Source organism: Salmo trutta, chromosome 32 (genome assembly GCF_901001165.1).
Source record: "Salmo trutta chromosome 32, fSalTru1.1, whole genome shotgun sequence".
NCBI classification, from domain to species: domain Eukaryota; kingdom Metazoa; phylum Chordata; class Actinopteri; order Salmoniformes; family Salmonidae; genus Salmo; species Salmo trutta.
The window spans coordinates 8,902,557-8,917,935 of record NC_042988.1 but is presented as its reverse complement, the minus strand read 5'-3'; the positions used below and the strand labels follow the sequence as shown (position 1 = coordinate 8,917,935).

Below are 15,379 nucleotides of genomic sequence, written 5' to 3'. Positions count from 1 at the left end.
AATATGGTTCAACAGTAACCCGGACAAAATCTGTTATGAGAAACTAAGCATGGGATTGGAGAGAAGGGGGTCTAGATACAGAACTGTATAAAGACTGGTGATGGGGAACCAAACACACTATTGCTCCCAAGTACCATACCTCTACCTCCCTTCAGACTGGATCACAACTGGAATCCCTCTCTCCCCATTCCCACCTCTAATCCCCTCATATCCCTCTCTCCTGCATTATTAACTGCCTGTGTGGGTCCTTGTGTTCATTGGCGGGGCAGTTTGACTGTAGTGTAGCTAGGCGAGCAAAGACGTCTCTCCATGCCGTCACATCACAGCCACCCAGAGATTGGACAGCCTGATTTTAATACATGAGCCTGGATCCTAGGGAGATAGCCGGAGAGGCCAGTGTCGGTGAGGGAGCGGCGAGGCTATTTATAAAACAACCTGGTCCAACCTGATTCTCGGACCAAGCTCAGGTTGCTGTCTAACACTACGGACTGTAATCAAAGGAGTGAGGGAGGAAGAGAGGGAGGGAGGGATGCCCCAGAAATGTTATCGCCTGCCCAATCGGACTCTTGTCTCCCCTTGTGGAAGCACATTTGTTCAAAGTGAATTTGCCTCCTATTTTTCAGTTTTGTACCCCGTTTAATCAAAATTCAGGAAATGGATTTGTCTCTAGACAAAATTCTCTGTGGAGAATGCTGGTGTATGACCTCATCCAAGGTAGGATGGGTTTGTACAGATGGTGGCAGGGGGATACTTGCAGATTCACACGTACAGACGGTTCCAGACAAGGCCTGGTTCTCTTCCACTTCACCTCACGTCCTACATCCTGGATGGAGCGTGTCTCTGAGCTTGTGAATATTCATTGATTAGCACATCCGTCGATCCCCCTCACAGGCTGCTGACTGGTTGCACGGACAGGCGGTGACGTTTTGATTGATCCAAAATTAGAAGCGTCTCTCTGGTAAATATGCTTCAGCATAGTCGCAGAAAATAGATGGCGTGGTTTGTTTTGAAAATGCTGGAGAGGTTAGGTGTCGTATTTGCTTGACATCTTTTTCCGTGCACAGCTTGGCTTTTCCACATAGTGGTTAGATTCCTAGTCACCGTTTCTTCCTCCCTTTTGACCAACACGGAGTTATTTCTCCTCAGGCAAGAAAGGGGCACCCTAGTGGGTTCTTAACCCTCACACACTCATCACGAAACCTCCGCCCACACTGAGTGCCACAGTGATGCCCGGCAGTCGTGTTGAATTATGTAGCTACTTCTCTCTGGGGTCTCATTGCGCATGTGTGGTAGTCTAGTCTCAGGCAAAGATACAGATTGGTGACCAGAGGTTTGTTAGTTCAAATCTCACTTAAGGGATTTTTATGATGTAATGATCAATGCCATTTTTTTTCTGCAGTGAACCATATTAGGTGTACAAAAATATATCACGTTAGAATAGATTTAGAAATGATTGTTTTCATCATATTGTCTAGTGCACCAAAATCAAGGAATATGATGTTCTGTTGAGAGAATCCCTTTTAGTACATTGTGGTATTAGCTACAGCGACATGGTTTCCTTTGTCTTACGTGTCACTGTGCATCTGGCTGCTTTGCACACATGCTTGGGTGTGAAAAATGATCCCCAGGCAACCCGTCCAGTTGAGGTCTTTCCGCTCGATCATTCCATTGGACAAACATGTGACAGACAGAACTGGTGTTAAGGGTCCCATCTGCAACAGGATAACTCTGTAGACGCTTCAGTCACATATTCTATAAAACATGCATGTCCTCTCATGCTTTGTTTATTTCATTGTTATTCTCTGTGATACATAGAAAAAGGCTGTGTCTAAAATGGCAATCTATTCCCTATATAGCTTTCTGGGCAAAAGTAGTGCACTAAATAGGGAATATGGTTCCATTTCAGACACAATCTTCTGATGGCGTGCTACACTTATTCACTAAATTGTCTTTCTCCCTCAGCATAATCTTATCACATTTTCTACTCGTTACAATGTCAACTCATCCATCCATGTACAGTGAGTGTCATGTTCCTTCCAGGCACACGCTGTAATTTTCATTTCCCATCAAAAGTTGCTGCCCTGGCTTGCACTTGTTTGTAATCTGTGGTGGCTCTTTTCTTGGAAAATGTAACTGATGAGTTATTTGAATTCTACAGTATGGTCCTTCTGTGATTATAACATATTTATCTACATTCTACTGTGTATCTTCTGAAGTTGCAACCACTAGACCTAAACTTAACCACCCTACCCTAGGTTTACCTTACTACCCACTAAACCATACCCTAGGTTTCCCATTGGCTACTTCTTGACAGGCATGCCTTCCTACTCACCCCGTTGTTGCCCATGCAGGTTCATGATTGGCCGAGAGAAGCCAGGTGAGCAGAGCGAGGTGGCCCAGCTGATCCAGCAGACCCTGGAGCAGGAGCGCTGGCAGAAAGAGATGATGGAGCAGCGTTACAGCCAGTACACGGAGGAGGACGAGGAGGTGAGGGGCTCACAATGGCTGTTTCCCCAATGGCATCCTATTCCCTCTATAGTGCACTACTTCTGACCAGTTACCATAGGGCCCTGGTCACACACACACACACACACACCATGAAAAAGATTACTTCAGCCCATCCAAAACACCTTCGCTCGTTCTGTCAGTCAATAATATGACAAAACAAGATGGCACTAATGAAGCGTTTGACACTTCCTCCCCAAACCCTTACAGATATTCCATCAGGCTCCCTTCACAATGGAATAATACAACTAGAAATTCTAGACAGAACACTCTTTGTTCACCTCCCCTTCACTGATCTAACAGGACTGGATAGGTGTAAGCAATATGACGGAACCTAGGTGCACATAGTGCTTTACACCTGCCCAGTCATCTCAGATCTTTGAAAGGGGCTGAATAAGGACAGCGGCGGTAGGGGAAAGCGTTGTGGCATGAAGCCCAGCCCAGCAATTTTCTCAGTTCCTTGTCTCCCCTCAGTCTCTTCCATGGAGAGGAAATGCTTGAATAATTGAATCCGTCTCCTTGCTAAATTCAATCATGTTCAATAGATGTCTGGGCTTGGGTGTGAAAGACCGACAAGTACGGACCAGATGCCACGACCCAGGTCTGGTATTCCATCACACTGTCTCCCCATCAGAACATGCCGCCCTCCCAACAGATCTGAGCCTGCATCAATGTCTTTTCCTGCTAAAGATGCGTTACCAGTTAACATACACCTTTCTAATACGTTTAAAAATGAATAGTAGGTGTTATTTGGTCTTGTTTTTATGGGTAGGCATCGTTTGATGGCATTGTCCTATGTGACTCCGGCTAATCTCTCAGTCTTTGTTCGTTTCTCCCCCAACTCTGGTTGGCTATGCAACGTTCAAACAGTGTAAACATTTTTCAGCACGTTTGGAGAGTTGACACATCAGACAGTGTTGTTGTGACAGGCACGTTCAGGGCTTTGATGCTTCGTCTAACTGGGAGGGAATCAGACGGGCAGACAGACCAGGGTTGAGTGGGAGGGGGGGGGGCTGTGGGTGTGTGGCATTCCCTCAGAGAGAGTGACTCATTGGTGTGACAAGGTTAGGAAACCTTTGTTGGGGCTTGTCCCAGGCGGCTGTTGTTAAAGGAATATTTGGAATGGCTGTGTGTCAGTCTTTGTGTTGTGTGTGCGTGAGGTGTTAGGAGTGAATGTGTTGGAGTTCAGTGTGTGTGTGTGAAGGTGGAATTTCAAACAGAGGTGTGTTTTTTGTTATTGACCTCACCAGGTCCATATAGACGGTACAGTATAGTGGGATTTATTGCACCAATCAACAGAACGATTGTAGACTATTTCTCAACAAAGATTCCCGTCCCTGCAGCCACGGAGTCCCCTGACAAGCTTTGCCTTTTGACAGGCTTCCCTGGTAAACATAAAATGGTGGTTGCCCAATTCTAGTGTGTCAATTCTGGCCCACTAACATTCTACTCCTGGATAGCTTTTTCCTCTAAGCTCAACTTTACCATCTAGTGGCCATTTTAGGGTACAGGGAAAACATTGAAAACATTGATGAGAAATAGAAATAGAGGCCTATCCAATGGGAAAACATTGGTTTCCCATTGGTGAAACCATGTATTTACTTCACATGGTACTTACATAGGCAGGTATGGTTACTGTGTGACATTGTTGGTTCACAACAAGACAGGAATGTGTCTATATGCACTCCCTGAATATACTCTGAATCTTCTGAATGTCCTCCAGACAGGTGAGTATGCCACGGACGAGGAGGAGGAGATGAGCCCCATGTTCCCCAACGCCATAGAGGTGTTTGACCTGGCGGAGAATGAGGACATGCTCTCCCCCATGGAGATGGACCCTGAGAAAATGGCCCACAAGTTCAAAGAGGTGAGCGGGGAGGCTTGATGCCAAAGGCAAATGTTCATCTCGAGATGGAGAAAAAGTTATATTCAATTCAACTTCTTGTTGAGAGAGCGTATGAGATGAGACATTGTGCCAGAGTGAACCACGGTGTTAAATTTTTTACCTCTCTCTCCCTCTATAGCTGCAGATAAAGCATGCTGTCACCCAGGCTGAGATTCAACAGCTAAAGAGAAAGGTTAGACCTGCTCCAAAATCAATTAGCCAACAAACATAGGACTGGTTTCACAGACCCACGTTAACCCTTGACTAAAACACACAGTCCAGGAGTAAACTAGAAGTATACAGGAGTAAACTTGACACTTTCTTCCCTTATGTAGCTGGCGCATTCAGAGCAGGACAAGCTGCGCTGGCGCATGGAGCGTGCCCAGCTGGAACAGAGCGTTCGGGAGAACAAGGAGCGCATGGAGAAGCTGGAGGGCTACTGGATGGAGGCCCAGAGTCTGTGTCAGGCGGTGGACGAACACCTGAAGGAGACACAGGCCCAGTACCAGACCCTGGAGCGCAAGTACAGCAAGGCTAAGCGCCTCATCAAGGAATACCAGCAGAAGTAAGGCTGATAAATAAGGGGGATTCTGGGGGTTTGTAGGGGGGAGAGGAATGGAGGATTCTGGGGTTTGTAGGAGGTAGTGCTGAGCAATTAACCGAAATTGCAGGTTTTTTGTTATTAAACGACCTACATCGGTTCAATTACTTAAATTCCTTTGGTTGAAGGATCTACAATCATGCCTGATGAGGCCAATGAAATCTGTATCTCGCTGGAAGCCCCGCCTTCCACAGGTGATAAGCGTGAGGCTCAGATTAATTCCTTCAATTTAATACCGCTCTTCACCGAGCCCAGAAACGGGTGGTGCTGGGCCAAACAGGTGTTTTGACCTCGTTTCCTTCTTTCAGGGAACAGTAGTTATAGTCATAATGCTACGTTCCCTTTCAGTCAGTCAACTTTGGTACAACATACTATGGGGAAGTATAATCACACCCCAGGCCGACCCCAACGGATAAGAACACCGGAGCCTGTAAGATGTGTTCTGGTAACCGGCTGGCATCTAGCGCTGGACCGCACGCATAAAAAATAGACAGGGAAAACTTTATCATAGAGGTTACCCTACCGACCAGTCGTAGGTCTGGCGACCAACGCGTCTTGTAACCTAGCTGGGAATGGGACAGACAGCTCTGAATAACAGACCCCTTCTGTTGTAACAGACGGGGGCGGTTCGTAATGAAATCTAATTCCCAGGAATGAAAAGCATTGAGCTGGAGACAGACAGTCCATATAAACCACAGAGACTGCATGTGGGATAATGGTATGATCGCGTCCAACCCTGCTTGTTCCCTTGACTCTGCTACCAATAACCCACTAATTGCCTAGAGAGCCCATAACCTGTATCACTAAACACCTCATAGGGACTAGTGAGCTACAGGCAGGAATCAGCAATAATTCCCAGTAATGAGCCACCTATGGGGAGGGGTGGCCCAACTTGTCACTGTTACCCTGGGGAGATTGATATACCTCTTGATCCCCATGAAACGCAGGGTAACAGAGGGGGCAGCATTAAACACGCTTCCAGCATGAGTTGTGCTTCCGTGAGACTTTATAGCCTGCATGAAGCCCGGACCCTTTATCGGCTCTGGCAATGGCTGACGTATCACCCCGTTTGACATGGCTTTGGCCTTGGCACTGTTTCCTTCACTCCCTCCAACTCCAGAGGGAAATGGGGATGAGGTTACCATAACGCCGGGGGAAAAGATATTACGTTTCACTCGCCAGAAGTTAAGCATGCTAGCCAACGTTTTTTTTAGCATAAGCTAGGCTAGCTAGCCTCTTTGACCGCAGCATGGTCCATTTTAGAATAACCAAGCGACTTAACGCTACATATACTAAACAAAAGAGCTACCCCAGCAACTCCACTGTGGTGAGGCAGGAATAGCTAGCTCACCTCTGCGACTGAGTAAACCGAGGTGGGACCGGACTCTCCATCAACAAGTCTGGGAAGAGAGGCAAGCGGTGCTTGACCGAGGCAGACACAGGCGGTAATGTACGCTAACGCTATTCCGTACAAATGTGCGCATCAGCGACATTCAAACGAGGCTGCAAAGAAAACTAATGGGACTGTTTGACATCAAAATCTGGGGTGTGAACTACGCTTCTATTCAAGCGCTGATTACATTTACATTTACATTTTAGTCATTTAGCAGACGCTCTTATCCAGAGCGACTTACAGTAGTGAATGCATACATTTCATACAATTTCATACATTTTTTTCTGTGCTGGCCCCCCGTGGGAATCGAACCCACAACCCTGGTGTTGCAAACACCATGCTCTACCAACTGAGCTACAGGGAAGGCTGATTGACATGGTAATGGTGTTACATCTAGCCTAGCTGTAGAAGAACGCACATCTGCACAGTTTCACATTGTACATCACTCTCTCGTTTAATGACATGTGCCACTCATCCTGACAACCCATTCATCCGTAAAGCAGCACACTGTTGTAAACCATAACAACGTACAGTATGACGTACAGCACGTCGTACCATACATAACATTTCCCCCCCCCTTTCCAAAACCAGGGACTGGTACCATATATAAAATGTCCATAGGGCAAGAACCTAGAGTGATACCTGTAAGAAATAAACATTAACCCTTAAACGGAAGGACTCTCCAAACTAGCCCGTTCAGTCCATTAACCTGGAGGTTGACTAAGACACCTACCGGAGCCTAAGACTGAAAAGAGGTTAAGTAGTCCCCCAGATGAGCAGGGCGAGTTCGTGCCCGCATAGGCCTTTCTTCAACCGCCACCGCTTGTGGCTCTGGCCCTTGGGGAGCCCACAGAGGCTGGGGCTCGGGTGGTAGTGGTGGGGGAGGTCCATCCGGTGGCGTCTCTGGCCTGCATGTCTATTTTGTGTGCATTCGTTTTCCTTGAGGAGCAGGGACTTTCCTGAGGCGGCTGGCGTGCCAGCGTGATCCATTGCTCAACATGAATGTGGCGGGCCCCAGTTGTCGACTGACCTGCAAGGGGTCCGACCAGAATGAGGCCATTTTGTTGCACCGCTGAGGCCGTCGGGCTCGGACCCAGTCAGACACTTGGATGATCGACTTCTTCACCCTGTGTGCCTTGTCAAAACGCTGTTTCATTGCTCTTTGGTGCCTGGTCACTGCCTGCTGTTCTTGGGTGCACCTAGTCGCCGGTTCTGCAACTCTCTGTGTTCTGAGTCTGTCCAGTGGCAGTTCCATCTCACGACCTTGCATGAGGGATGCCGGGGAGACCTGTGTTGTTGTGTGTTTGCTTGCTCTGTAGTGCATTAGCGTTTGATTCAAAGCAGTTTGGAACATGCACCCCTGGACCAGGTGCGCTCTGATGCCGTTCTTCAGCGTTTGGTTGAAGCGTTCCACCCCTCTGTTAGCTTGTGGGTTGTAGTAGGCCGTATGGATGTGTTTGATTCCCTTGTTGCTGAGATATGAGGAGAACTCGGCAGAGGTTAGCTGGGGCCCATTGTCCGTGGTAAGGGTGAGGGGAAGGCCCCACCTTGTGAACAGCCTGTCTAGGATGTCCACGATGGCCTGTGCTGTGACAGTTCTGACAGGAACCACTCCTGGCCACTTAGAGTGGAGGTCATACACCACCACCAGGAAGCGCTGATGGTGAGGGACTGCATGTCCATGGATCTCACCACAGATGTCCAGTTGGATGTGCTCCCAGGGGTGGGACGGCCATGCGAGAGGCTGCAGGAGGGGTGGGGCGGACTGTCCTGTTTTCCCACTGAGGAGGCATGCAGCACAATCCTGATGCCGACAGTAGCGTTGTGAGGGACTGGTGGTCGGTTCTGAGCGTGAACAGATGGCCATATAGGTATCGCACGCCCAGACACAGGCCAGTGCTTCTCGTTCGCCCACAGAGTACCGTTGTTCTGTGGGGCCCAGGGCCCTTGAGGCGAAGGGCCTCTCAATGCCCTTCTGCACTTCTGCAGCTGTGAGAGGACAGCTCCTAGTGCTCCAGCTGAGGCGTCACATGTGACAATGGTGGGGCAGACGTGGTCAAAGTGAGCCAAGACTGGGGCTGTGGTGAGCTGGCTCTTCAGTGAGCGGACCGCGTCTGAGCAGGCTGCCGTCCAGGCCCATGGCTCATGTTTCTTGAGGAGCTGGCGAAGGGGCACTGTGGTCTGGGAGTAGTGGGGCAGAAACCGGAGGTAGTAAGCTGTCATGCCCAAGAATGAGGCCACCTGAGAGGCTGAGGTTGGTTCCGGGATGCGGAGGACGGCTTCAATGTTCGACATGAGTGGGGCAATGCCTTTGGCCGACAGGCGGAACCCCACAAACTCGACGGCTGGAGCTGCAAAGGTGCACTTTCCACCGTTAAGGGTCAGGTTGTTCTGCAGTAGAGCGCTGAATACTCTGTGGAGTCGATAATCATGGATGTGGAGGTCAGGGCCGTGGACCACGATGTCATCCAGATAGACCACCACCCCAGGTATTCCAGCGAGGATGGTGCTCATCACCTTCTGGAAGCAGCATGCGTGTATATCTGAACACGCCAGCATGTGTGACAAAGGCTGTGAGGTCTCTGCTAGCTGCATGGAGGGGTACCTGAAGATAACCCTGACGAAGGTCAAGCTTTGTGAAGATCGTGGAGCCATGGAACTGTGCGGTCAGCTCCTCAGCTGTAGGCAAGGGGTACTTATCTGGGACAATGGCCTTGTTCACAGCACGGAGATCCACACAGGTCCGGATTCCACCTGACTTTTTGGTTGCAATGACCAAGTTTGAAATCCAGGGGGCAGCGTTGACTGGCTCAATGATGCCTGCATCCAACTGTGCCTGGAGATCTTTTGTGACGTCATCACGCAGTGCAAAGGGAATGCGCTGCAGGGGCTGCATGACTGGGGTCACTTCCGGATTCACTAGGGGCCTGTGAGTAAAGGCTGTGAGGCAGCCCAGTCCATCAAACAGAGTTGGCCAGTTCTGTTGCCATGTGCAGGTAACCTTTGGATAGCTGACCCACTGTCATCTCTGTGTGAATCCCAAGCCTGTGAAGAGGTCGAGGCCCAAGAGGTTGGCACCCCGCTTTGCAACAGGAAATGTGAATGATGGCAGATGCTTGGTGCCATAGAGTACTGGGACCTGGAGGGTGCCAACAATGTCTATCTTGGATCTACCGTACCCACACAGGGCAGTGGAGGGCTGTTGGAGTGGTAGGTGACTGAAAAACTTGTAGTAAGTGGCAAGGTTGAGCAACGACACCACTGCGCCAGTATCCAGCAGCAAAGGCAAACCCACCTCACCCAGCTGCACAGTGCATGTCCTGAATGACACATGGTTGGTGGAGACCGTGTGTTCATGTTGAGAGTGAGATGAAACTAAGGGCCTGTGCTGGGTGGAGCTAGTAGCTGGGGCAGAACGACACACTTTCGCAAAGTGATTGTATTTTGAACAGTTCTTGCATATTTTCCCACGGGCTGGGCAGTTTGAAGCCATTGAATTGTGAGAGCTAGCCCCACAGTTGCCACAGCTACTTCTGTTTGTTTGTCTCTGTGCCTGCTGCACGGGCATGCCGGTGTCTGTGTCCATGCAGCTATCGATGTGGGAGGCCGTGCGCAGCGCATGATCGTTGTAGTGCGCCTGCTCAGGCTGAAGCTGCTGTGTGAGAATGGCTGGGGGCCGAGTGTATGCTGCAGAGCGGTCTGTTAGCATAGTAGAGCATTCCAACGCCGCTTCAACCTGGAGTGCTATTTTAATAGCTCCATCTAGTTCTAAATTATCCGATTCCAAAAGCAGTTTCTCCCTTGTCTTTTCACATAACACCCCCGCTATCAACTGATCCCTGATGATCTCGTCCTGAAGTGTCCCGTAGTTACAAGAGCTAGCCAAATCCCTCAGATTAGCCACGTAGCTTTGAATGGACTCACCCGGCCGTTGGTGTCTCTTCCGTAGCCGGTAGCGTCGGAGGAGCACTCGCTCTTTCCCGGCGAAGTGGTTCCGTAGGAGGCTGACTGCAGCAGTGAATGTAGGAGCCGATCCAAGCGCTCTGAAAATCCTCTGTACCGAGGCAGTGACGGAGCAGTGCTGTCCTCCGCTTGTCGGAGATTGTAGAAAAGTCCATAGCTTCGAGATAAGTGTTAAAGTTTCCGAGCCAGTTATTCCACGGGACTGGAGGTTCGCCAGGCACGGCGAGGAATGGTGCTGCCGGTGGTAAACTGAATTCAGCCATCTTCGTAGCCATAACAAATGGGTCTATAGTATTGGTGACAATTTTAAAAAACCTACCCCTCTGACGCTGTACGTTACATCGTAACTTGTCATAGTGTAACGTACAGCACGCATAAAGCAACTAATTCTGTCTTACAGCCTCTCTCCACCAGGTGTAGCACTTCTCTCATCGTTTAAAAACAAGAAATGGACAGGGACAGGGGGATACCTAGTCATTTTTTGCGTCATCTAAAAACCCGATTCAAATATGTATGTAATGACACATTATATAAACTCTTAGTGTTTTATTTACATTTTAGAGGCGATAGGGTGATAAGTTGGACAGATCGAGGGAATTCTCCCCCCCTTCGCGTTCTTCATTGCTGTGCCCACACGCCCTGTGCCGCCCCGGCAAGATGCCGTCCTGGGCGGCTGCCCATGTCGCCCGTACCTAAATCAGCTACTGCATTTTGTAATAGTCTATTTAATAAATCTCTTTGCCAAATTTAGTCATCTCTCCCATGTCTTATTCGACTAGTATTTTTGAAAGTGTAAGGATAATTTAGCCATAGTTCTGAAATGTTTGCTTGCCAACATCTTACTCCCTCCTCTGTTTAATATAACACACATACATTAATTATTAATTTCGGTTGCCTATCCTGATGTGAAGTTTGTTCTATAGAAAGTATTTGACTCTGATGTGTGCCACAGAAAGTAATTGACTCTAGCCACAAAATTAAGGACATTAGAAGGGGGGAAATCTGTCGGGGGGGGGGATTTTCGGCACACACAAGCATCCGGTTAAGGAAAGTCGCTATCGGTAAATCCAAGCTTCCCCAAGAATACTTCACGTCTTTCCAGGGAGTTTGTACGCAGTATGTGGCAATGCGCACACCGACTGGTTTAAGCGAGGGCCGCCTGAGCGTGCTGCAAGCTGAGACAAACTACACATAGATCGTGAGTATCTTTCAGAGAAATACTATAACCGCCATGACTGGGGGCATGATCTCGACCACAACTCGGCTTAGCCATCGTCGTCTCGGGGGTTTTAGCCATCTTACTCATTGCACCAGCAAATTGAAGAATAATTGTTTGTGATTAGAAAAGTAATGAGAACAAATACAACCTTAGCACACAACGTCCAGGGGATGAGCACGCTCTACCACCATGGGACAGTTTAGTTGGCGCAACGTAAAACAGTCTCGTTTTCAAATTGTTTGTTTTAGTAGCGTGAATCATTCCTGTTCACGCTGAGCGGAATAATTGAAAGAATGAATCATCCCTCACGCTTATCACCTTATTGAAGGCAGGGCTTCCAGCGAGGCGCAGATTTCATTGGCCTTGTCAGGCGTGATTGTAGATCCTTCAACTGAAGTCACAAGAGTGCGACTCCCCCATTGTATGTTGTACGGAAGTTGACTGACAGAAATGGAACTAATAAAATGATTTTTTGTCAGACAGCATACTTAGTAGCTGTAGCTGCCTAATAGCTGGCTATGTTCGTCAGACAGTACAGTACGGGGAGCACCGAGATAACGTTGGATGGTTGTGTGGCTGGCTGGCTGTTATTGCCTGAGATGCGATGACTGAATGAAAAATAATAAAGTCATGAAATAAAAAACAAATAATATACACAACTGATATATTGAGTTATTTCCCCCCCATTTTTTAAAATCAAAACTGAAATCGAAAACCGTGAACAATTTTTGTATAATCGAACCGAAACCGAACCAACCTCAAAAAAGCACTAATGCTCAGCACTAGTAGGAGGATGAGAGGAATGGGGTTTTCGGGGTTTTGTAGGAGGAAAAGGAATGGGGGGGTTCTGGGGTTTGTAGGAGGTAGAGGAATCGGATTCTGGGGTTTGTAGGAGGATGGATGGGTAGGATTCAGCCTAACAACACTTTGTGTCTCAGGGAGATTGAGTATCTGAAGAAGGAGACGGCTCAGCGCAGAGCCCAAGAGGAGACAGAGGCCACTCATAAGGAAGAGGCAGACAACCTCCAGGACAAGGTGTTGTATGATTAGGTTCTACTGTATGTGGAAACATTTCATGAAATTCTCAGTAATTATGTAAGACATTTTCCTTTGGTTAATCAAGATGCATAGCAAGAGGATGCTACTGAGTTATGATCATTCTGCCTGGACATTTTGGATGTAATAAAAGCCCCTTCTCTCACTCTCTGTCCTCTCCTCAGATCACAGACCTGGAGACCAAGGTGGATGCTCTGAAGACCTCTGATCCCTCCTAAACCTCTGGCAGAGAGAGGGAAAGGAGGAACAATGCCTTCACACCTGGGCCACCATTTTTCCAATCCACGTTGTCCCCGACGGATTGTAAGAACAACAAAAGAAGAAGAAAATAAGGGAGAAAGGAAGACTTTCGGGGCAGCAGTTTGAAGGGGGGGGGGGGGGGGGGGGGGGGGGGTTCAAAGACACCTGCAAGGGAAAATTGAATACTTTTTTTTTTTTTTTTACTGATGTCTGTCATTTGCTTTGATCCGCGTCAACAATCCCAATATTCTCCTTATTCAGAACCTGGAGTCCTTGTTGCATTGAACCACATTCAACTAGTTAACTACCCAACTGATAAATCTGTGAAGGAGGTCGCTTGTCTTCTATGCTCTTCTTTCTGTCTAATCACTTGTAAAATAACTCACCAGGAAATACAGTCCCTACTGACTTAATGCTTCTAGTCTATTCTAGACTTACTGGATATGGGGGAACAGAACTGGACAGAAGAAACTGTATTGATGACAGAGACTCTCCTCCGATACTGTTGAATATACTGGTGATAGACAGTGCTTCTGCTGTATGGCGTGATCTCTCTTGATTTCTACTAACTGAACAAAAGAAAATGTCCGCTTCCCCTTTTTGCTAGACTGCTCCCCTTGTATGATGGAAAGACTCAGGTTGGGTTCAAGTTCATTTGTACAGTGATGATATGCTTGTTTTGTATATATTCTTTACATATATTTAAAATTGCTTAAAAAGCTTAAGCAGTGTGGCTGGGTTGGGGGTGGGAGGGTGTTGAATGGAATCGACGTAAGCATCGAGAAGACTGGGTATACAGACGATGGTCTAATTCCAAGTGGATATAGGACACGCAAAGTGGGTGCATTTTCCTTTTCTATTAGCAAAATGGCAAACAGGGTGTGAATATGTGTAAGGTTAACAGTTCAATGTGTTACTCGTGGTTTTACTTGCGTATGTCTCACCTTGGGTTCTGATAACGTAGAGGGTCAGTATTATTTGACTTTGTGCTTCACTCTATATGAATTTCAGAATCCGGGTTTTTCCCGCGCCAACCAGTAAGGTCTTACTCACGCTCCAGCGTTTGCGTCTGGAGTCACTGCTAGATTAGCAAAGGGGGTTAAATCTAGCCTTCAGACGGTGTAGCCCTTCGAATTTGGGGACTGGATGTCAATCTTTGTGTAATGTTGGGGTAGCTAGAACCATGGGAAAATGTTGTTACATAGCAGCTTTGTGAAAGAGAGCGAGATCGACGGAGGCAGGGGGGGAAACGCTCCAGCATGCGTCAATAGTCTCAAGTGGCTTCCTATCTCCTTGTCTCCTTTTCTTCATTTCATCTGATCTGAAAAACACAGGGAAGGTAAAAGCAAAGCAGTGTGTCTGATCTGATTCCTACCAGAGGTTCTCCTGTCACCTGTCCAGTGTATCTCAGGTCAGTGCAGATGAAGGAGACAGGAGGCCACTGTGGACTACTGAGGTGCAGTAAAAGGTCTTTGTCTGTAGACGCGATGCTCTCACTTGATTCTCCAATAATACCAGTCAGCTGCCTTGCTCCCTCTTTGCTGCTCATGTTTGTCAACAGTGTCTTCTTATCCAAGACTAGGCATTTGGAACTTCCTGTCATCACTTACTTCACTGTCCCCTAGTAGCACAAACAGGTCAGACTCATTTGCCCCCACTATGTATTCCATTTTTTTCTTAAAAGTGGCCCTATTATTATTTTAATCTTCTATAATTTTAATTGTTTTAATGTCAAATTTGTATTATTTGAATTATGAAAACAGAGTTTTCATGGGCCCAATGTTACTGTACAGCTCTGTTATGTTGCAGTACTGCTCTAAGCCAGGAGGTGTCACTCTTTCAGTGAGTTTTGATTGAGAGAAGGCATACTAGGTCATCAGGTAGTGAAAAATTCCTGGTTTGCCATCTCTAGAATAAGCTGACACGTTTTCTGACCATATTTTTCAGTATTAGGTAATATTGGAGTCGATGTGTGAACCACTTCCACGTGCTGAGAAGTGGCATTGAACAGAACTTAAAAGGGACTTAAAGGCCCAGTGCAGTCAAAACAGGATTTCCTGTGTAAAATTATATATTTCCATACTATGAGGTTGGAATAATACTGTAAAATTGTGAAAATTATGATAATGCCCTTTTAGTGTAAGAGTTGTTTGAAAAGACTGCCTGGGAATTTGTGCCTGTTTTGGTGGGATGGAGTTTAGGCCTGCCCTAATTAGCTAATAGAATTCCAAACAGCTAGTTTTCAGTTTTCCCCTGCCCACTCAGACCACTCTCAGGCAGTCCTAGAAAAATTATTGCTTTGTTTCTTTTTGATGATTTTAATTGAAAACAATCACAGTAAGGTACTTAGATGTTACCCAGAAATTAATTCATATTGAGATGAAATGGCGGCATTGGACCTTTTTAAAGCAAAAGGAAACACATTCCAAAAAATGACTTGTGTGTTTGTCTTGTATGGCCTACTAACTCCATACAGTATGCTTGTATAGGATGCTGGTCGTAACATAGTGAGTGTGC

General features: G+C 47.3%; 1 protein-coding gene across 1 annotated transcript in view; it reads left to right on the top strand.

Moving 5' to 3' along the window:
• Positions 1–12,954, top strand: part of LOC115170990 (neurabin-2-like) — a 70,569-nt gene extending 57,615 nt beyond the window's left edge. The window contains exons 6-11 of the mRNA XM_029727417.1: positions 2,352–2,487; positions 4,229–4,372; positions 4,530–4,583; positions 4,726–4,955; positions 12,505–12,601; positions 12,787–12,954. Of these exons, the coding sequence (XP_029583277.1) occupies positions 2,352–2,487; positions 4,229–4,372; positions 4,530–4,583; positions 4,726–4,955; positions 12,505–12,601; positions 12,787–12,840 (715 nt within the window). The 3' untranslated portion in view covers positions 12,841–12,954. The remainder of the gene's footprint in view (positions 1–2,351; positions 2,488–4,228; positions 4,373–4,529; positions 4,584–4,725; positions 4,956–12,504; positions 12,602–12,786) is intronic.
• Positions 12,955–15,379: the final 2,425 nt, after the last annotated feature.